Source organism: Podarcis erhardii (assembly GCF_964252035.2).
Source record: "Podarcis erhardii genome assembly, chromosome: 17".
Classification (NCBI taxonomy): domain Eukaryota; kingdom Metazoa; phylum Chordata; class Lepidosauria; order Squamata; family Lacertidae; genus Podarcis; species Podarcis erhardii.
In genome coordinates this window covers 4,231,046-4,252,241 of record NC_138515.1, presented here as the reverse complement: position 1 = coordinate 4,252,241, position 21,196 = coordinate 4,231,046, and the positions used below count along the sequence as shown (strand labels likewise).

General features: G+C 48.5%; 2 protein-coding genes across 3 annotated transcripts in view; one reads left to right on the top strand and one right to left on the bottom strand.

The window, feature by feature from the left end:
• The window catches only part of ITIH6 (inter-alpha-trypsin inhibitor heavy chain family member 6), a 28,355-nt gene extending 21,846 nt beyond the window's left edge, over positions 1-6,509 (top strand). The window contains 6 exon segments of the mRNA XM_081844833.1: positions 201-227; positions 1,390-1,419; positions 1,932-1,982; positions 2,075-2,188; positions 3,180-3,560; positions 4,635-6,509. Coding sequence (XP_081700959.1) covers positions 201-227; positions 1,390-1,419; positions 1,932-1,982; positions 2,075-2,188; positions 3,180-3,560; positions 4,635-4,870 — 839 coding nt within the window. The 3' untranslated portion in view covers positions 4,871-6,509.
• Positions 6,510-7,412: 903 nt separating this feature from the next.
• Positions 7,413-21,196, bottom strand: part of PHF8 (PHD finger protein 8) — a 32,801-nt gene continuing 19,017 nt past the window's right edge. Inside the window, exons 13-21 of one of the 2 annotated variants that reach the window (XM_081844901.1) lie at positions 21,094-21,191; positions 19,668-19,840; positions 18,381-18,466; positions 17,291-17,424; positions 13,952-14,223; positions 12,955-13,050; positions 11,549-11,658; positions 10,200-10,578; positions 7,413-9,100 (exon numbers count right to left, since the gene is read on the bottom strand). In XM_081844901.1, the coding sequence (XP_081701027.1) occupies positions 9,012-9,100; positions 10,200-10,578; positions 11,549-11,658; positions 12,955-13,050; positions 13,952-14,223; positions 17,291-17,424; positions 18,381-18,466; positions 19,668-19,840; positions 21,094-21,191 (1,437 nt within the window). In that variant the 3' untranslated portion in view covers positions 7,413-9,011. The remainder of the gene's footprint in view (positions 9,101-10,199; positions 10,579-11,548; positions 11,659-12,954; positions 13,051-13,951; positions 14,224-17,290; positions 17,425-18,380; positions 18,467-19,667; positions 19,841-21,093; positions 21,192-21,196) is intronic. The other variant, XM_081844902.1, reaches the window with a different exon arrangement.

Sequence of the window (21,196 nt, the reverse complement as noted above, 5' to 3'; positions counted from 1 at the left end):
CTCTACATTCTTTGGGATGTTGTTGGACTCTTAACTCCCATCAAGCCCTAGTCAACGTGCCCAACGGCTGGGAATCATGGAAGTGGAAATCCAGCAATGTCTAGAGGGAGTCACGTTCGCTGCCCGTGCTCTATGCCATCTTCTTCCCATTCTGCTCCCAAATGGCTCAAGCTCTCAACTTTTGTTTGTCTTCTCCTCAGGAACTCTGGATTATGAAGACTATTCAGGTAATTCTGCCATCATAGTCACTCACTCTGAACTTTGGGGAGCTGGCGAGGTCATCATATTTCCTCTTTTAAAAGGTTTTAGCAGATTCCAGTCTTCCTGCCTCTCTGGTGGTTAAGAGATGTTTTTCAGCTGGGAATCAGGGCTGGCATGAACACAGGGCCTTGCCAGTTCTTTCTTTCTTTTTACAGAAATCCCACATGGATATTAATATGCAGCAGCCTCCCCCAACCTGGTGCCCTACAGTTGTTTAGGACTGCAACTCTCTCTGCACCTACCCAGCATGGCCAGAGGTCAGGGATGATGGGAGCTGCAATTCAAAACATCTGAAGGGCATCAGGTAAAGGAAAGCTTGCATATGGGAAAGTGGCCTCAGAATGTACCCTAACATGATAACAGTGCTTTCCAGAAACTCAGGCTTGGCATACAATTCTGTGATTACTAGAACAGCCTGAAATGGGGACATTTTAAAGCCTCTCCTTAGAAATGGGAGACAAGAAGTAAACTCCCACTCTGGTCATACCACTTCCAGGCTAACCAGAAAGCTGAAATATAATATACACGAAGCCCCCATGTCATACCTACGACCCAAAGCCTGAAAATGGGCCACTTCTTCGAAACCAACACTCAAAACGCAGCACAATAATTTTCTCTCGTAAGGGAGACCAGCCATTGCAGGACCAAGCAAGCCAAGCCCAATATCTCACAAAAGTGTGTGTGTGTGAATCCTGTTCAGGCATGGATTTGTGGGGAGGGGCCAGAAATCATTGGTCTATGCCTGCAGAATGCAAGCTCCATTTACTAGCATTTGTATAAAACTTGAAAGCTGCTCAAGATAAATTCAAACTGATAGTATTTGGGAAGGCGTCGTGGCCTTCCAAGCAGGTAGTGCCTGGAGTCAGGCCCATTGTAGTCGCCTGCTCCTGGCTGCAAAGCAACAGCACTGTTCTCTTTCTATCCCACAGCAAGCAGCACCGATGTTTCAGTGACTCTCTTGGGTTCTGCAGAAACAGATAACTCTATTAGCAATGTTAACTGAAGGGATTCAGAGAAATGCTGGGCTGCACTCAGCCCCTTGGGAAAGGGGGTTGAGGGTGGTGGTACCAGGGGAGGTTTGCTTCCAAGGTTTGCCCGACTCCTCTGAAAATAGACTTTCCTTTGCAGACTTCTTAGAAGAACCGGACGGTGATTCAGGTACATCCCTGCAGGATGGGTGCATAAGGGCAGCAGGGCTGATAACTGGTGGGTCCAGCGAGGTCTTCTGTTGGACAGAAACGGAATCCGAAAAGCCACTCAAGTCTGGGTTCAGCCAGGCTTTGCCCATGGCCTGTAACTGCCTTTGTTTTGTCCTGGCTCAACCACCACCTGCCAAGATTTCATTCTGAATCCACCCTTCCTCACCTGCCATCTTTTGCCCTTTTTGCCCTGCCTTGGCCCAAGGTGGTGGTGGTGGGGGGAGGTGAGCATTTTCAAAGTAAACAGCTCGATCCTGGCTGGCCGATCCTTTTCAACGCCTGCACTGCAGCATTCTATATATGGGCCAAGACAGCTGATCCAAATCCATTTGGGTTAGCTGCTAGGCAAAGAGGCAGAACCTACCTTGGCCCCAAAATTAGATGTGTGGTGGTACTTGCTGCCTAGATATGCTGAGAGTGCCGCTTAATGATCAGTGCGTCTAATGCTGCTCCTTCCATCTCTCTTTCCAGGCTCCTTGGTAGGTTCATCTGACCCTGGCTTCTTCACCTTCTCCTCTTGGGGTAAGGCCATCTTATTCCCAGCCATGCAGATTCCCATGCCTCCCTCATTTTTACATTTAGCATCTTACACCCTTGTTTGTTTTCCCTTGCAGTGGATGGAGACCCTCACTTTGTAGTAAGGTTGCCACATTCACTGGGGAACCTGTGCTTTACTCTGGATGGATGCTCAGGTGATGTCCTGCGCTTGGTGAGCGACCCTGCAACAGGTAAGGGCTGCATTGCCTTCCTTTCAACGTGGGTTGGGCTTGTTCAGAACCAACCCAGAGGGTTCCAAGAACAGAAGGATAGGTATAGCCAACCTCTTGTTTTCAATAATTTTGGCATTTCAAGCCAGGTATGTGTGCCTGCAAGCCTACGCAGTGTGTCTATCCATCCAACCCGTCTCCATCCAACCTGGACAACTTTTAAAGAATCTGACAGTGCCTCTGAGGATGTGCAAATAATTTATCAAGAGAATCAACTTCTGTTAAAAATGGATCTAGGACTCAGTGCCCTTTGTACACTACAAAGTGCTTTTCATCTCTGATGGGAAGCAAGTACAAACAAAAAATGGCAGAGCACACAAACACAAAATCTACATATTATAAAAAGGAAAATCTAATTAAAACACTAGATACACAGTCTACCACCTTATTTTGTACTCTCAAATTCTAGTAACTGGGCAGGAAGAGAGAATGTTAGCTAGTTGACAAATCCTGAGAGTAAGGAGATATGTTCCTATTTAGATGCAGTGAAAGCAGTTATACCAACAGGCATGGCTTACCCCAAATAATTCTGGGAACTGTAGTTGTTAACAGTGCTGAGACCTTTCACACTTACAGTCCCCAGCCCCCTTAACAAGCTACAGTTCCTAAGATTATTATGGGGACACTAGGACTGTTAAGAGCATTATAAGAGTGCTTTCGGTGTGGCATGGCCAGAAATACGCTTTGGTTTAGTGGGCTGGCATAGACTTGCAGGCATGGGAACCCTGTGGCCCTCCAGTTGTTGGACTCCAGCTCCTACTGGCACCAGCCAGTCTCACCAGTAGCCAGGGATGATGGAACCTGTACTGGGGGCCCACAGCTTCCCCACCTCTGGATTAGAGCAGTTGCAGACCAGAACACCTGGGTTCTGTGCCTTCTCCCTCTAGGTGGGAAGTGGGGAAATGGAAAGACTGTTCTTTCATTACAGAGTGCTGCCTTCCTTTGCCCCCAGGGTTGTCTGTCAACGGGCACCTAATGGGGGCCCCTTTCAGGCCAGGCCACGAGGAGCGTCCCCGCACCTACTTTGATGCCATAACCATAGCAGTGGAACACCCTCAAGTTGGCTATGTGATCAGCGTAACACGGAAGGGCGTCACGCTCCATGGTGAAGGTGAGCTGGTGTTGCCCTTTGCCCAGCGGGCTCTAATCCACAAGCCCCAGCTGGCAATTTCTGTGTGGCCTGAAGCCAACGTCACCGTATGGATTGGTCACGAAGTGGAGTTCCTGGTTCTTCTGCATCGCTACAGTCACCCCACGGCCCTGCAGCGGGATCATCTCGGCTTCTATGTGGTGAACAGCAAGGGGCTGTCAGCTTCAGCAGGTGGCTTGCTAGGTGAGCAACTCCTCTTACAAATATAGCTTTTAGGCTGCTAACTAACACCATCCCTCTTGCACAAGCAGTTTGATGCAGGTTGCATCTGTGGCAGGGGCCAGAGAGTCCTAGGGTCGCATTGCCCTAGTCCAGACTGCAATGCAATTATTTAGGAGTGCCCTTACTCTACCTGCCTATTTGTAAAAACAGTTGAGTGGAATAGGCAATTTTCATAGAGAAAAACAGCAGGGGAGGGGCTAAATGCCCCCTTCCTCTGTGATAAGGTCCCACTCTGGGCCTCTCCCATACACAACCTGCCACAGTTGCTGCCAGTTATAAAAAAGAGAGAGAAGGAAGATCTCAATCATAGGATTCAAAGATGCTTTTACAGTCGCCTATAACTTGATCCTGAGTAACTAGAATGCAAGCTCTTTAATTATAGTACCTTTTTGCAATTTTAACTTCAGTATACCCAAAGCAAACTCTCTAACCTTGCTGGGAATTTTATCCATCTTTTGAAATCTCCTCTCCCTCCTTTCCAAGATGATCCTCCAGGGATCACAGTAGCACCTGATGGGGAACCTGGTGCCCTCCAGCCACCGCTGGATCCTGGATTCCACCTTCCAGCTTCCCTGACCATTGGTCATACTGGCTGAGGCTGATAGGAGCTGGAGTCTTGAGGGCACCAGGCTCCCCCACCCCAAATGTTTTGCCCACTCCACCTTCACTTAGACCAGAAGCCCCTGTCACTTCAGTGTCTACCATTCAGAAAACCCGATTTTTAGGACAGAAGGTATTCCTAAGCAGCAAGTAAAGCTGCAGATGTGTGGGGAACTTTTGTCCCTCCAGCTGTTGCTGAACTACATCTCCCATCATGGCCGACCATACTTACTGGGGCTGCTGGGAGGTATAGTTCAGTGACAGGAGCTGGAGGGCCAAAGGTTCCCCCCACCTGCTGTAGAAAACAAGATCTGTGCTAGACATGAGCATAGTAAGGCTAGTTTGACTGGATGCTTCATCAGTCTGATTCCCCACCTGCCTTTTCCTGACCACACACATCATGTGCTCCTGTTTTGCCAATTTGCTCTTCCACAGGCCAGTTTCAGAGGGACACCATCAGGCTCTCCCCAGCCCCCACCGAAGGGGAGCGAGCAGCATGGATGTGGAGGGGCTCTAACAAAGCCCTGGTCACCGAGGTCACCAAAATACTGAAGGATTCATCCTGGAGGGCACATGAAGCACCATGCTGGCTGCTGAAACGCAAAGATGTGGAGGGGCTGTTGGGGGCTCCCTACAGCTCCTACGTAACCTCCAACCTGCTGGAATTGTGAGCCAGCCATCTTTCACTCAACTGGGGTAGCAAGCGACAAAAGTCCAGGACTTTCCCAATTCCCAACCTCGCCCCCCCCCCAATCCTTACGCGACAGGGATGGTGTGGAACAGGAGGGGGAGCCTGTTGTCTCCCTCCCAGGACCTTTGCAGTAGATTCTGGGGGATGGAGGAAGGATAGTTTTTTCCGAGTTATTTTTTTAAATGTCTCTCACAGTGCAGACATGTTTAAAATTATGCCCTCATTACACTGTTTTATTAACATCATATAGAAAAGGACAGTGGATTTTTCACCAAGGTGTCTCCTCATCAGTTTGTGCAGGGAATCCTGAATGGGTAACTCATTCCACAGGAAAGGCTGTGCAAATTTTCAACATCATCATCCTTGATGCTGGGAGGATATTCACTTTTTCTCTCCCCCTCCCCTGGCAAACTTTCCAGCAAATATTTGGCCCTCCAAAACCCCAAACTGTTAAAAAACAGCAACACAGTCAAAGGTAGATTTAGCGGCAGACTGAAGCCTGCCCTGCTTGGCCTATGAAGAATAAGGGCTGCCTGTCCCTTTTGCAACAGTTGCCTATTCCAGCAAATGCACTGTGGCCTCTGCTCTTTTCAACACTAGAACACTGTTGGAATAGATCTGCAGGAGAGCCACTTACCAGTGGTGGGTTCAGAAACCTCGATGGTTTCATTGGTGCAAAGTGGAGACAAACCAGCTAGCAGATATGCAGAATTCTGCTTTGTGCTTAATGCAGTTATTTAAAAGTCCTGCAAAGAACCATCCCTTTTCTTTGGAGCATTTTGGCCAGAAGTGTGGCACCATTAAGTCTTGAGAACTGATCTGTGAAAAGGAGAGTTCAGTTCCAGGATGAAGATGAGGAGTCAAATCTGAGAACAACCCATGCAAGATGCAAACCTCTTTTCTAACCGACAGCAATCCATTCAGAGCCGCAGAATAAGCAGAGGAGAGCAACCCATTCAGGACACCCTCCTCCACTGATGGAGAATGGGTATCAGGTTGTTCAATAGTTAACAGGAAAGGGGGTGCTGCTTACTATTTTAAGGTGGCCCTTCTCACCCCTGTACCTTGGAAGCTACAAGTCAGGGAGCCCACTAGGCTTTGCCAATTTATTCTGCATTTTATTCCCTTAAATGACATGTCAATCCCTCCGCTAGCTATGAGCCCCACTTCTGTACCAACTTTTCCTCTGCACTAAAGGGCCAATCCAGAAGCAAACAAGGCTGCGGTGGGGCCAGTAGAGCAGCAGAACCAAGAAAATGGATGTGAGGGATTTAAAGTGCATCATCCTGGTCCCTGCACAGGAATGGCTAGAAGGCCTCTTCCATTCTCGGCCCCATAAAGTTTCTGATTAGACCCCAACAATGTGATAGCACAGACAACAGCAAACAGGCAACCCCCCCTCCCAATCACTGTAGGAGCCCAATGTCTCCCAGTGATGCTGTTACATTACATACATTCATTTTTATTTATTGGCTTTATGTTCAGTAAGGCTGCCCCTGAATACTGCAGCCAAGAGCCTCTTTCCCAGAAGTTTGAGACCAGCTCTGGCAAGACAACATTCTCTTTTCATGTGTTAAATTGTATTTTACAATTCATACAATAAAACGTAAATGACTGTTGAGGGATAGTTGAATGGTACCCAGAGTCTGGACTACTGCCTGGCAGGAAGTAAGACTGCACCTGTAGCAAGCCACTTGCAAAGGTCTATGTTACTCGCTGCATACCCCTCAAAAATACAACATCGAATGCAGAAGGATCAGCCTGCTGCTTCTACGCAAAAGGGACAAGAGGCAAACCAGTATTGTGTGCACCTGATACAGATGATGTTATTCACCACCTGCACTGTTATAATATACTTAAGCAGAAAAAGGATTTTAGCTGCTGCTTTCATGAATTTCAAATATGGCTGAACTGAATATATGGCTGGTTTGATTTCAGGCGGAAGCTAGTGATATTGGTGGGACAGAAAACACCTAGATTGTGAGGGAATTCAGCTGCTAAAAATATTGTTTAATGGGATGGTTTTGCATGCTGCTACTTCCTTCTTGAATTAGTTATAAGGGTGAACCCATCACATACTGAACAGGGCAGCATCACTAGACTAGGCCTGATGTCATAGTGTCACCAGCCACAATCTGATCAGGCTGCTTGATAATGCAACTCGGGTCACTTGAAAAATGTCTTTCTTCTTCTTCCAAGATATGTAAAAAAAGAACTGCTGAAAAGGGAGATATTTTGAAGACACTGTTGAAAATGTTCACAAAAGAAATGGGGAACAATTTCACATTAGCCCCAATATTAAAGCCACCCAGCTGAAAATAATGTGCACAGGTGCCCTTCAAAACTGGCATGCCATCTATGCTTTGGAAGTGGTATCTCAACCTGAGTACTGTGTGAGATGCAGCCCTAAGTTTACACTAAAAGCCCAACTTCTTCAGACTTTGTTGGAGAGAGGGGAGCTCCCAGCAACCCACATGAAGGCGTTCGTTCCTGGAAAAAAAATCAGAAAAATGTGCCCCATATACGAGCCATGCTAAACCATCAAAGGTTTTATTCTAACCTTGAATATATATAAAAAAAAGTTTCAGCCTCGTTTGATTTTTTTTTTTAAAACACACATTTCTAGAGAGATGCCTAAAAAATAGAATTCAAACATTTACACAAAGCCTGCTGGAGTCTGGCATAAAAATATGGTACACAGCCATATAAACTGAGCCGTGCAGCTGGGTACAAATGTCTTTTTAAAGTCCTTGCTTAGGGGGCATGGTGCCCTCCCTGCCGCTGTAGGGGTCGGAAGTGGGGGGAGTGGAAGGGAGACTGCTTCATGCGAAGAATGTAAAAACAGACCCAGAAAAGTGGGGTGTGGAAGGGGAATCAACAATAGAAGAGATTTGCAGTAGGAAGAACTGTGAAGCCTTACTGGAGACCCTCATGTCATAAAGGAAAACCTACCAGATCTATTACAGGGGAGACACTCTGAGCCCCCCACCAGAGGAACCCCATTGGATGTAGCTGGCACTGGCCTGTATCACTTCTGACAAGTGGGGGAAGGGTTTGTGTGCTAGATTAAAAACAAAGCAGCAACAACAGTAAAACAACAGAACCCCCTTCACACAGATAACTGGGCAAGTCAGGGGAAGACACTAGTTTAGCCTTCCCCCAAAATGCTAATCTTGAATGTGCAGGGAGTTTATGATCTGGAAGGACATGAAAAACAACAACACCTGACTCCCACTCACACAATGAATGTGACTTTACCAATGGCAGGTTTTGTGTGCATAAGCCATGATGGCGACTCACTCGCTGCAGCTGGCTGGGTTTTTTTGAAATCCAATTATATCCAGCCTGCCCTCTCCTCAAACCCAAGTTCTTGAGAAGCAGCGCAGGGGAAAATACCTTTGCATTTCCCCAGGGAGCTGTCCCTGTCCTGCTTTCTTGGGAGTTTGCCGAGCTGGCGGGTGATGCTCTGGAGCACAAAGTGCCCCCCTCAAGGTGTGTCTGTAAGGGGGTCAGACTTCTAGAAGACTGGGAAAGGAGAAGGGTTATCTGCTTTAAGTGAGGACAATAAGCAGTTGCTTCCCTCTTTTTTGTAGTGGGGGAGGGGAAGGAAGACTGTTTAAAAAAAAAAAAGAAAATTAAAAGCACTGTGTGCCAGGATTTGTGTACAGCAATGAAAATGCCAAAGGTCGCTGGGAAGAAATGTCTAACCAATATCCTTGTGTGCAATATGGCAGTGGGAGGGGGAGAATTCTACAGAGGTATAAGCCCCAAAATAGACAGAAAAGGAAGTGCAGCGGGTCGAGGTAGGGATGGAGAGTCCATGGGCGTGATGAAGCCCCTCTGCGCCTCTGGCATTGTCTGTCTCTTCAGGGGAAGGAAGCATGGTTCAGCTCAACATCAGAGCGGCTGCCAATCTAGCCCCATGCTTCCAGTGGCAGGAGCAGCTCAGTCTTGTCCCTGATCCACATGAGGGAGAGGTAGCACGGGGGGCTCATCCACACCCCATTGTCCCGGCAGCTCTCCTGAGGACACGAAGGCAGTGTCTCTGGGCCTCATCCGTGCCTCACTCGTCCGCTGGTGCCCAAGGGGTGTGAGGTCTGGAGCCAGTGCGAGGGTGGCACTCAGAGCAGCAGCTTGCCGTTACGGTGGATCTTCAGGATGCGTCCCAGCCGCTGCTTGGCTGTCGCTAAGCCCTTCTTGGGGCGTTTCCCTGAGAGGGGGGGAAATGGTTGAGTCAGGGATGAGGACAGCCAGAGGTCAACTTATCCAAACAAGATACACAACTTCTGTCTACTCTCCTGGTATGCCCCACGGAGGACCTTAAGGTTCACAAATAGCAACACCCTAGATGTCCCGGGCCCTAAGGAAGTCAGATTGGCTTCAACCAGAGCCAGGGCCTTTTCAACTCTGGCTCCGGCCTGGTGGAACGCTCTGCCTCATGAGACCAGGGCCCTGCAGGATCTGATTTCTTTCCGCAGGGCCTGTAAGACAGAGTTGTTCAGCCTGGCCTTTGGCTTGGAATCAGTTTGATCCCCTCCCCCTCTTTCCTTTTTCCTTCTGTGATGGAAGTAGTGGTTAAGAGCAGTGGACTCGTAATCTGGTGAACTGGGTTCGCTTCCCTGCTCCTCCACCTGCAGCTGCTGGGTGACCTTGGGCCAAGTCACACTTCTCTGAAGTCTCTCAGCCCCACTCACCCCACAGAGTGTTTGTTGTGGGGGAGGAAGGGAAAGGAGAATGTTAGCCGCTTTGAGACTCCCTAGGGTAGTGATAAAGCGGGATATCAAATCCAAACTCTTCTTCTTCTTCCTATTTGGGGACTTCCCTGGCTTTTTTCTGGCCCATGTAGGACCAGTCTGGAAAGTTAGCCTTGGTGAAGTCTTGACGTTTTCATCCCCCAAAAGTTTTTGATTTGAGTTTCCATTGAAATGAGGCTGTATTTTAATGTTTTAATGTTGTATTTTAATCTTGTTTTTAAGTTGTATTTCAATCAATTTGTTTTTACATTGGGTGTTAGCCGCCCTGAGCCCGGTCTTGGCTGGGGAGGGCGGGGTATAAATAAAAATTATTATTATTATTATTATTAAAGTCCCACGGTGGCATGGCCCAATAACCAGCCCAAGACACCTTGATGCCAGAGAAGGAAAAATCTTTCCCACTTGCTCATCGACACAGAAAGCAGTCCAGTGGGATGGTGTTCAGGCAAGGACTGCTCTGGACTAAATGATTTTGGATTCCTAGAACACCCCCAGATCCTCCTCTGATCTGCGCCAACAGCACCAGCCTCCCAAAGTCCACACACTCCAGCTTACCTTGCGCTGCCTGAGGACCTGGGGAGCCAGCCGAGGGGCGCCGCTGGGACAAGAAGACGCCAGGTGCCATGGGCGTGGAGCTGCGGTTCACCTGGGCCATGCCAAAGACGTTGGGCCGGGCGGTGTACTCATGGTCCACCAGGCTGCCAGCAAACTGCTCCTGCTTGGGTTCTGGGGTGGGAGGAGTGGGCGCCAGATTCGCCGCTCCAGGATCTGGATCCTGCTGTGGCAGAGGCAGGTCTGGTTCCACTTCGGCTTCCAATGGTTCTGGGTCTGGTTCTGGTTCTGGTTCCGGCTCCAGCTCTGGTTCCGGGCTGGGTGGCTTGGGAGAGGGCAGCTTCTTTTTCACAAGTTTCCGTCGCTGCAACTTCTGGTGTTCCTTAAGACAGACAGAGAGAAAGCAAAGAAGGAATTCTTTATTTAGAGCTCTAGTTGTGATCATGGCCAGCCTTTCTTTTTATTTATATATTAGTTTTTTAACATACCATTTTCAACAATAATTAAACATACTTTTACATCTTATTCAGTTTTTTTGACTTCCATCAGTCCTGTCTGAAAGTTTTCCAGTCTAATCTCTTAGTATGCATTTCTTATTTTCCCTATTACATTTCAAACTCATAACCAATATCTCATCTTTTTCAACTTTGTAACACTTCATATATTTCTCCTTACATTTCTTGTAGTCCTACTAGAATAATTTGTTGATTACAATTGCTCTTCAGATAATTCATATACTTCTTTCAATCTTCTGTAAATCTCTGGATCATGGCCAGCCTTTCGCAGGGTGCAGGAGGTGCCACCGGATGATGCCATCCTGATGTTGCTGGACTACAATGCCCATCATCCCTGACCACTGGCTAAGCTGGCTGGGGCTGATGGGACTTATGTTGGCTTCTCCCTGGGATGGGAGCTCCAGGGCAGAGAATTCATAGCCCATCCCTGCTTTGGGTCACTAAAGTTATCTGTTAGCAGTGGCTGGGGATAATTCCAGAAATGGATTATTTTATAGGGTTACACAAAAGTTATTTCTTTGGCCACAAACCCCACGAAGAATACTCTGTGAAATCTAATCCAAACACAAAGTACTTGAATAGGTGTAGCTCATGCAGATTTATTAGTCACAACGTTGCTTTACGAACCACTGACGAAAAGGCAATTAATGAATAAGTTAGCACACTGATCCCCTAACGATGAAGGTCAGAAATATTCTACCGAACTCCAGCCCCTACCCTGCCTGAAACATCCTGAGGCCTCTGAGTTTGTGAAGCAAAAGCCTCTCCGGTGTCTTCAAAGACATCCCAGCATCTCTGTCCCTTCTTCCCACCTCAAAAGCAAGTCCTGCCACCTACCTGCTGAGCCAGTTTAGCTGCCGCAGCCGCCAATCCTGTCTCGACAGATGCCACTCTGGTCCCCTCACGCACGGGGCGGTCTTGCTTGGGCAGTGTTGGGGTGACCCGGGCTGCAAGGAGGAAAAGAAATGTTGCTTGTGTTCCTGATGGTATTCTGGACCTTGGGCTTAAAGGAAGAACAACACCCTCATCCTGTGCCAACTAAGAGAGATTTCAAAGGAGGAAAGGAAAGGAAATCGCTCTCCCTACTCCAAGTGGGAGCATGGAGAGGGACCCACAGGAATGGAAAATGCTACACAAACAGCGATCAGCACAACTTGCGGTGTTGCCCCACAAGCAAGAACGCCCCCCTAGGCCAGGCTACTGGTAGATCGTGGGGTGATCCTGGAAGATCCTGGTAGATCTCTGGCCCTGCAGTCATCCCCTCCCTCCCTCCCTCCCTCCCTCCCTCCCTCCCAGAAAAGCTCAACAACTTTAGTCCATCCAACAATGATGGGTAGATCACTGCGAGTTTTTTTATACTGTGAGTGGGATCACAGTCCATTGGGAATTGGACGTCCCTGTCCTAGGCTTTCTAGGAGATGCAGCTTTCAATCCAGGAGGAGCCACACCCAGGAATGGCAGGTATATGCGCATATGAGCAAAGGAAAGAGAAGGGAACAGCATGCAGTGTGAATGGAGGGTGCCCTTCACTCAGGATGCATTTCAGGGACATGAAGTACAGCCCTCTCAACACTGCTTAACAGGCTGTTTCTTTAAAAAACCCCAAAACCTTTCTTTCTAAAAGAAAAAGCCCTTCTTCCCTTCCATACAGCAAAGGCTGTGTGTGTGCTTATTTGTGTGTTGGTTTTTTGTTTTTGTTTTTTTGCCTTCCCCAGAAAAGTCTCCCCAAACCAAATTGCTTCAGTTAAGTCAAGCAATCCTGAGAGGCCAGTCTCTTTTGCACTCCATGATGCTGCAGAATTGCAGAACGGGCTGCATTACTCAGCACAGATTTTTGTTGAAGTGCAGAGAATACAAAATCTAGACCTCGGGGGTTCCCATCCTTTGCACAAAGAAAAGCTAGATTCTGCAACTTGCAAAACATACATAGCTAGCAAACGGCACACCTGCAACAAACCTGCACAATTTATTGGGTTAGTGATGTTCAGGGGAAGGCCAAGGCCCAATGTGGGAGACAGAAGGCTAGTCCCCAAATGCGAAAAACTTATTCATCAAATCCTCTCATCTCCACAGGCATTTCAGCCACCCACTTTCAAACATATCTTTGGATGCACCAAGGCTAGAAGCTTGTTTAGCAACAACATTATAAAGCAAATAAACTCAGGAGATTGAATTTGGTGCTCTTCCTGCCTCTGTGCAGCATCACATTAATGCACCCGTCCCAGTGACAGATGGGTTCTTACCCTTGGGGCTCCAAGGCGCATCATCTGTGCATTTCTTCTTCTTTGGTAGAGACTTCAAGGCTGGGTCATCTTCGTCTGATTCCAAGGAAGGGTAAACTACGGAAAGAAGGAATCAGGCAGGACCGAGTTCTATACAGGCACTTCAGTTACAAAAAACTGGTAAGCAGCGTTTAGCCCACATCTTCACAATCAGACCAAGCAACATTTAAAAAACAAAATGCTGGAATTTCTGAGTGGCATTAAACTGTGAGATTGCTACCACCTAAATCTTCTACAGGAATTGTCTGAAATTCACAGAAACAGAGACCAGGAAGGACCCCTCCAATCCAGCTCTCCAGCAGCACAAGGGTGGGCAAGGGCCAAACCAGAGAAAGGTGTCACAGTGGGGAATTTCGGTGCTGCTAGGCCAGTCTACTCTTACTCTCTCTCACTCTCTCTGCCCCCTGCCCCATAGGGAGGAGGGGCACAGGGCATGCAGCCACTGAGCTCGGGCAGCTCAGCCCGGCCCCATGTCAGCTGCCAGCCTTGGGGTAGTGGCGGCACAAACAGGGAGACAACAGCAGGTGGCGTTATCGCCCTTTGGCCCCTGCTCTGGGGGAAAGTGCTGCTTACCCAGACAAAGGCCAAATTACAGTGAACAGACCAAAGCCGTGTGACACTTCAGCAGTCACCTGGGAACCTTTTGCACCTTTTGGAGCAATATAAGCCTCCTTTAGAGTATAAGGATCCAGCCTGAATTACGGGTCTACAGATTTGCTGCTTCCTTTAAAGCAGGGCTGGTGAAACCCGGTGGCCCTCCAGATGTGGCTGGACTCCAACTCCCATCAGCCCCAGCCAGGAGGGCCAGTGGTCAGGGTGATGGGAGCTATAGTCCTGCAATCCCTGGAGGGTCCCAGCCCTTGTCTGGACCTCATTCTCTCTCCCCCTTTCCCTGCCACTCTCCCCCTGCCCTGTTACTGCAGAGCAAAGCCCCTCTTCTCAGACAGGCCATCCTTACTGTACTCAGCATCCTTGAAGCAGGCGCCCAGGCTCTCTTGCTCGTCCATGCTGGCCTCTTCCTCGCTGTCGGTGCTGTGATGGGCCGGCCGCTTGATGGGCCTCTTTCCTGAGCGCTGAGTGCCGGAGGCTCCCGCAGAGCCGCGTTCGTGCCCCGCTGTCAACCAGGCTTGCAAGCTGGAGGCCCCTGGCGAGGATGAGGACGACTGGAGGTTGGCCATGCACAGCATGCCCTGGATGGCTTCCTGAGTGCTGGGGGAGGCAGGTGCATCACTGGGGGGGGGCACAAAAGAGGCACACGGCATCAGCCACAACAACCCACATCGCACTGCCGACCCAGCCCCTGACTTGGCAGCAAAGCTGAGCGTCCACAAGCAGGGGCTCAAGCATAATCCATGTTTATTTAGACAAAATAAGTAAAGGTGAGCCCCAAGAAAAGCTGTAGAAATCCAGCAAACAGGCATCATTTCTCTTATTTTGAGAAATGTATTGTGCACTTTGTATGTACAGTGGACGCTTAGGTTGCGAACGTGATCCATGCAGGATGTACGTCCGCAACCCGTGTCTGCACACGCGGGTTGCGATTCAGCCCTTCTGCGCATGTGCAAAGCACAATTTAGCACTTCTGCACATGTGCGACTGCTGAAACCCAGAAGTAACCCATTCCAGTATTTCCAGGTTTCGGTGGTCCGCAACCCAAAAAAACACAACCTGAAGCAGTTGTAACCCGAGGTATGACTGTATTTGCCAAATTTATTCTGGGTTTTTCTAGCTTTGGGGAGGAGGAGCAGCTATGAACTTCTGCAGGGCCCCTGGACAGCTGGAAATCATATTCAGCTCCCGCCACCCCCGACTTGTGAGATGGCAGGCAGGAGGCATCACCCACACTCCCTCAAGCCCCCCTTTGCCTCCATGAAGGGATAGGACTGAAATTTCATTTTTTTAAAAAAGAAAATTAAATTATTTTAAAGATGATTTAACTTTATTTTAAATTGCACTGTTTCAAAAAAAATTCAACCTTTTAGTGTGGCAGCACCTACACTTTGGAACTCCCTGCCTAGGGACACCAGGCAGGCGCCTTCTCTGTATCCTTTTCAGCACCTGCTAAAAACATTTCTCTTTAGGAAAGCCCATCCAGATGTGTAAGTCTTGACATGTTTTAAGCTCTTTTACATTTAATATTTTAAACTTTTTTATGGATAATCTTAATATTTCTTGTAAACTGCTTAAGAGGTTTGACTATACTAAAGCAGTCTATGTATCTTGTTAAATAATTAAAAAATGTTGACATTTGCTGCCCTGAGCTCCTTTGGAAGGAGGGACGGGATAAAAATGTATTACATGAATAAAATGAAATGAAATAAAACGAGGAAATTTTCTTCTGGACCATTGACCAATGCTACACTCTGAGCTTCTTTGGACCCGCAGAATACATACACAGCTCTTACTGGAGAAAGAGGGAGCTAGATGAAAGGGGACCCCAGCGCTAGAGGTGTCTGTTTGCATTTCTTAGTACAGAAGGTATTGATTTGATGTGTAGAGATCTTTCCTATTCTAATTAATTCAAGAGGGTTCTGGAAGCTTCTCTGCATGAAAGAAACAAGCAGAAGGTTCATGATGTTTGGGTTATCCCTTCAGAGAAGCTGAGTACAGTTGGCTTAAACTGGTTCTATTATCTCTTTCTGACAAGGTCATGCTGACTATAATAATGCCAGAAGGAGCCTGGCTCCCTCTTTCTATCTCTTTTCCTTTCTGGCGTGGTGTTCTGTACATAGTATGCTCAGTGTTAACGTTCAGACTTATTATAAGTTACTGTAAGTTTAAGTTAAGTCTGCTGCAACTGGATTCCTTCTGAACAGTGCCAAATGTATTGGATTTGTGACCAAGATGCTCATTTGCCTTCAGTAGCAGCAAAACTCTGTTGGATGAAATACATTTGCCTCTGGTCTATTCTTGAGGGAATTCTGCAATGTTTTTGCTCTGCTAACTATCAATACTGAGTAGAAATCCATGACAAGAGAAAGTGGGAGAAGGACATAAAAGGGGCTGCTGGATCCAGGCCAAGGAGCCATCTAGTCTGGCATCCTTTTCCCCCAGTGGCCAACCAGATGCCCGTGGGAAACCAGCAAGCAGAACATGAACATAAGAGCCCCGGCCCCCTGTGGTTTCCAGCAACTGGTATTCAGAAGCACTGCTGCAGAGATAAGAAACCAGTCATTCTGGCTAGTAGCCATCGATGGCCCTCTTCTGTTTCTCCTCCACCTCCTCCATAAATTTGTTTAATCCTCTTTTAAAGCCATCCAATTTGGTGGCCATGACTGCCTTTGTGCTGCATGAAGAAGCCTGTTCTATGCTCTCCAGTAGAGGGAGAGCATGGCCATACTGGCATTGTGATCAGACACAGGGAAACCAATACAGTGGTACCTCGGGTTAAGAACTTAATTTGTTCTGGAGGTCCGTTCTTAACCTGAAACTGTTCTTAACCTGAGGTACCACTTTAGCTAATGGGGCCTCCTGCTGCTGCCACGCCACTGCCGCACAATTTCTGTTCTCATCCTGAAGCAAAGTTCTTAACCCGAGTTACTATTTCGGGTTAGCGGAGTCTGTAACCTGAAGCATCTGTAACCCAAGGTACCACTGGACTGAGCAGGGAGGACCTAGGTGTGAACGTGATGGGTGGGCAGGTTACCTCTCCTATACGCCTGGCCCCGCACATGGCAGGTACAACATGAAACTGGAGGTTTGGGAGTGGTGCCCCTCTAGCTTTTCCTCCTCTGCCTCTTCCTCTCCTTGGTGACTGACTGGCTTCCTGCCTCCCCCATTTGAGAGCAGGTCTTTCTCAGCCTGGCACCCTCCAGGTGCTTCCAACTAGAACTCCCATCATCCTTTGCCAGCACAGCCATTTTGGCAAAGCGGAGGGGACAGGACACCCCAAGGGGGCTGCTTGGGTGACGCATGCACGCAAGACAACATCTCAGTTTTGAAGAGGGTAGACTGTAGAGAAGAAATGCACTCTCAAATGTGGGGCTCCTTTTCAAGCCCATGGGTGACAGTTCCTTCTAGGCAACCAGCCAGCGTCCTCGTGCCAGTATGTGGACGGTATGGTTGGGGAGGGGTGTGTGGCCAGGGAGAGAGTGGCCTGGAGGCTCCCCACCTAAAAGGAAGGGAGAAAGCACCTCTTTCTTTTGCTCTTATAAGAAGAGAGCCCCCTCCAGCACTTCTGGACAAACCATCTGTTGCAGAGAAGGGAAGAGTGCCCCGAAACGTCCCATGGGCAGGTCTGTCCAGAGGCCTCAAGAGCAGCAGCAGTACCTGAGGCCCACCAGCGGCTGCTTCTCACCTGAGCTCGTCATAGTCTGCACCGCCCACCTGCCGGCTGGCCTTGAGCAGGTCCAGGATCCCGGCGGCGCTGCTGCTGCCCTCCAGCTGGTCATCGCCAGAGGCGTCCTCCTCTTCTTCTGTGGTGTAGTCCTCCTGAGAGTGGAACAAAGTTCAGAGAGCCTTGGTTGGCAATTCACCTATTAAGTTTCTATCCTGCTTCTCTGTGCACTGTGTCCGATAGAAGGCTGCAGCAGCAGAGGCAGAGCCCTCTTTCCCACCCTCCTTAAGAGGAACCTGAGCAGCCAGGCTGCAAGAGTGGAGGAAATATTCACACAGAAACTGGTCTGCATCCCACAAAACCTAGTAAAGGGAGAAGTGGCTTGTTCCCCCTGGAGGTTGAAGCCCAGTGTTGAGGGACAGAGAAGGAGCCTCAGGAGAACTCATGGTTCTTCTGCTGCTCGTCGCTATTGGAGGAGGAAAATGATTCAGCAAGACAGGGTGAATGATGCCCGTCCCAGAGCACCAGTCTTCAGAAAAGGAAAGTGGCCATGTTTCAGACTAAGCTTCTTCTCTCCACTTAGGTGGTACAAAAAGAAAGGTTATTAAAAACACACACTTCGCACACTTCCCCGCTGATCTAGTCATTCTTTTTACTTTAGGCAGCTTGGATCAATAATAAAGGCACATTTCAAAAAACAATAAAAGCACATTTTTAATGCTTGATGTCTTCCTGTGTTTTAATTTGTTGGAAGCTGCCCAGAGTGGCTGGGCAAACCCAGTCTGATGGGTGGCACAAACAAACAAACAAAACTAATAATAATAATTATAAAAATAATAAAATGAAAACAAGAGCAAATGTGTGAATCTTGCTCCAGAATCTTCAACTCCAGAAAAATCCCTGAAATGGCCATCCTGACCTGAACTGCTAATGATTAAGTGACATAAGAATGCCTTAAAATAAACAAACTTACTGCTTACTTCCCTGAAGTAAGGCCATGAGGAGGCCACAACCCTCCAGATGTCAGACTCAAATTTCCAGGGAGATCGTAACCTAAATGAAACCTCATTTCTGCTAGCACAACATTCCTGAAGTCCCGAGCCCAACTTACCTCTATGTCGAACTCTACTTCCCCTGGCTCCCGCACTCTGTTTGGGTCGGAGCAGGGCTTGGCTCGTGGCAACTTCCGGGGAAATTCTTGGAATCAAAAGACAGCAAATGTTAAATTAACTGTTGGACACAAAGGAGTAGGGATTGGGAGCTGTGACAGAAGCATACCAGCATCTGCAAGGGAAGGGGCTACTATTGCATAGACCCACCAGATGATTGCAGTGCAACACCTGTGAGCTGGGAAGGGGGCAAGGACCAAGCAGGTACAGGATCGGGCTGCCAGTTTGTCATTTAGCCAGGCAGAGACTTTGGAAATTCTACGATATTGCTGCTAATAATGCCTGAAGCAGGAGTTGGGCGGGAAGGGGGGTGAGGTGTAGCCCCTTTGGAAGATGAGTATGGCAAAGAGGAGGGCAGAGCTTGTTCAACAAGCCACTGAAGATGAGTGACAGGAAAAGTTCCTTGAAAGCAGGAAGTGGAGAAAGGCAAACTCTATAGAGTTGTGCACATATACTGCAATTCCACAGAAGTAGAAAAAGAATCAAGAATGTGAAATGCTCCCAATTCTTTAAACTTTAATGTTAATTTTGTTCCTTAAAAGCAAGCTCCTAGACCTTATACTCATGCCTGCCAATAAATGCTTGTAACTGTGTACAAAACTGCCTGTTAAATCTCAGAAGTTATCCCTGTACAGTGGTGCCCCGCAAGAAGAATGCCTCGCAAGACGGAAAACTCGCTAGACAAAAGAGTTTTCCGTTTTGGAGGTGCTTCGCAAAACGAATTTCCTATGGGCTTGCTTCGCAAGACGAAAATGTATTGCAAGTTCCTGTGGGGTTTTTTCCCCTTTCCTCCCCTTTTTCTAAGCCGCTAAGCCGCTTATCAGCTAATCCGCTAAGCCGCTTATCAGCTGATCCGCTAAGCCGCTAATAGCGCTAATCCGCTAAGCCGCTAATGGGCTTGCTTCGCAAGACGAAAAAACCGCAAGACGAAGAGACTCGCGGAACAGATTCTTTCCGTCTTGCGAGGCACCACTGTATGCTTTTTGACGAGCGGTCAAGATGGACCTCTTGTTTTCCCTCCTCCTGCAATGCTCACTTGTGCTGCTGCTTTGCTAAGCTGATCATTGTTGCTTTTGCAGATTTTTTAATTTTAATTGAGATGTTTTTCTAACCCACCCGGGACCATTTGGTGAAGGGCGGGTTATAGCGCCAATAGAATTAAATATGTGTTTTCCCAACCCAAGAGAGACGTTGGCAGGCAGAGAGGCAGAAGCAAGGGGGGGACATACTGGGCAGCCTCTTGTGCAACACCAAGCTCCTCCTCTCCCTGCGCGGCGTCTCGTCAATCTGCAGGTCCTCCTCAGAGTCCATATCGGGGGCTTCAGCATCCGATGGGCTGTGGGGAACTTGTGCCAGTGCCCCTTTATGGCTCCGGCTGCGTTCAGAGGCCTTGATTTTCCTGCTAGGAGAAAACATTACGACTGGTCAGGCACGTGCCTCTCATGGCCCCGATCCAACAGCTGCTGTACACAGCTCGGTACTGTTTTGGGTGCCCCATACCATTTTCTCTGTACAAATATCTGTACATCACGAAAATCTGCCTTTACTGTTATTTGGTGGCTCGGCCCTAATGGAGGAGCCATGTAGGAGGGGAAAGAACACTGGGTTGTATCCAATGTTAGCTGTGTCCATCATTATCAATGGTCTACCCTGAGTCAAATTTAGCTGGATACAACCCCATTCTTATTTCCCACCCCAGTGTCACCACTCCTTGGGGGATGGAAAATGCTGATTTGGAATAGAATCACATCATTCCTGCCACCAAAAGTTCAAATTCCCACAGAGCCATTGAGCTCTCTGGGCAGCCTTGAGCCACTCACAGCCTCCACCTCACAGGGTAAAAATGGTGAAGGAGAAAAAGCAGGTCCGCTACTCTGGGCAACTTGGAGGAAATAATGGGCTAGATTCATCCCTATGGATGGTAGTGTAGTGAGGTGGGACCTGGTCCCCTGCTCTGCCACTGGTCGGCTATTTAAAGAGGGGGCCACATATTATTTTGAAGTGGGCAAGGGCAAAAAAGGGAAGGCAGCGTTGTCTCTGCCCACTGGCTCACTTCCATGTTAGCCAAGGCAAAGGTAAAGATAGCTTTTACTCTCTCTCCTACAGTGGGAACAGCAGCTACAGCAAGGAGGGCTAAATTGTGGCCCTCAAGATGTTGCTGGCCTCCATCTCCCAACAGTGTCAGCCAGAAGAGCAGCGGCAGGGATTGTGGAAGCTGCAGTTCCACAACTTAGGGAGACCACCAGGTTCAAACCCCATCCCACCCACCTAATTCTAAAAAACTTGGGCAGAGCTGCTTCCTTGCAGTGTTTTCCATCTCCTCATACCCTGTGTCTTGGCAGCGGGGGCTTGAGGTGTATTACGTGGGAAAGTCCCACAGCTGCTGCCATAACTCCTTTTGATGCCTTTGCTTCTGCCTCAGCTTGGGAAGCAGTGGGTGTAGGCACAGTTCTCGAGATCCAGGGCTATGGAAGGGTGGCGGATTTGGCCCTCTCAAGCTTCTAATTGACAATCTCTGAGGTAACCCCTAGGCAGCGGTGAAGGTGGCAGGCCAGAATTGCTGGAACATCACCAGCTCAGCTCTCCATTCTGTCTTGCTTTCCCATCCCGCCCGGCCCCTCTTGCACATCATAACGCAGGCACAGAAAAGCGAACCTGGCGCCCCGGCCATTGGCGACCATCATGGGCAGCTCCTCCTCCGCCAGGTCGGGTTCCCCATCTGTGTCTTCCAGGCTGGAACTTGGCAGGTCAAACTGGA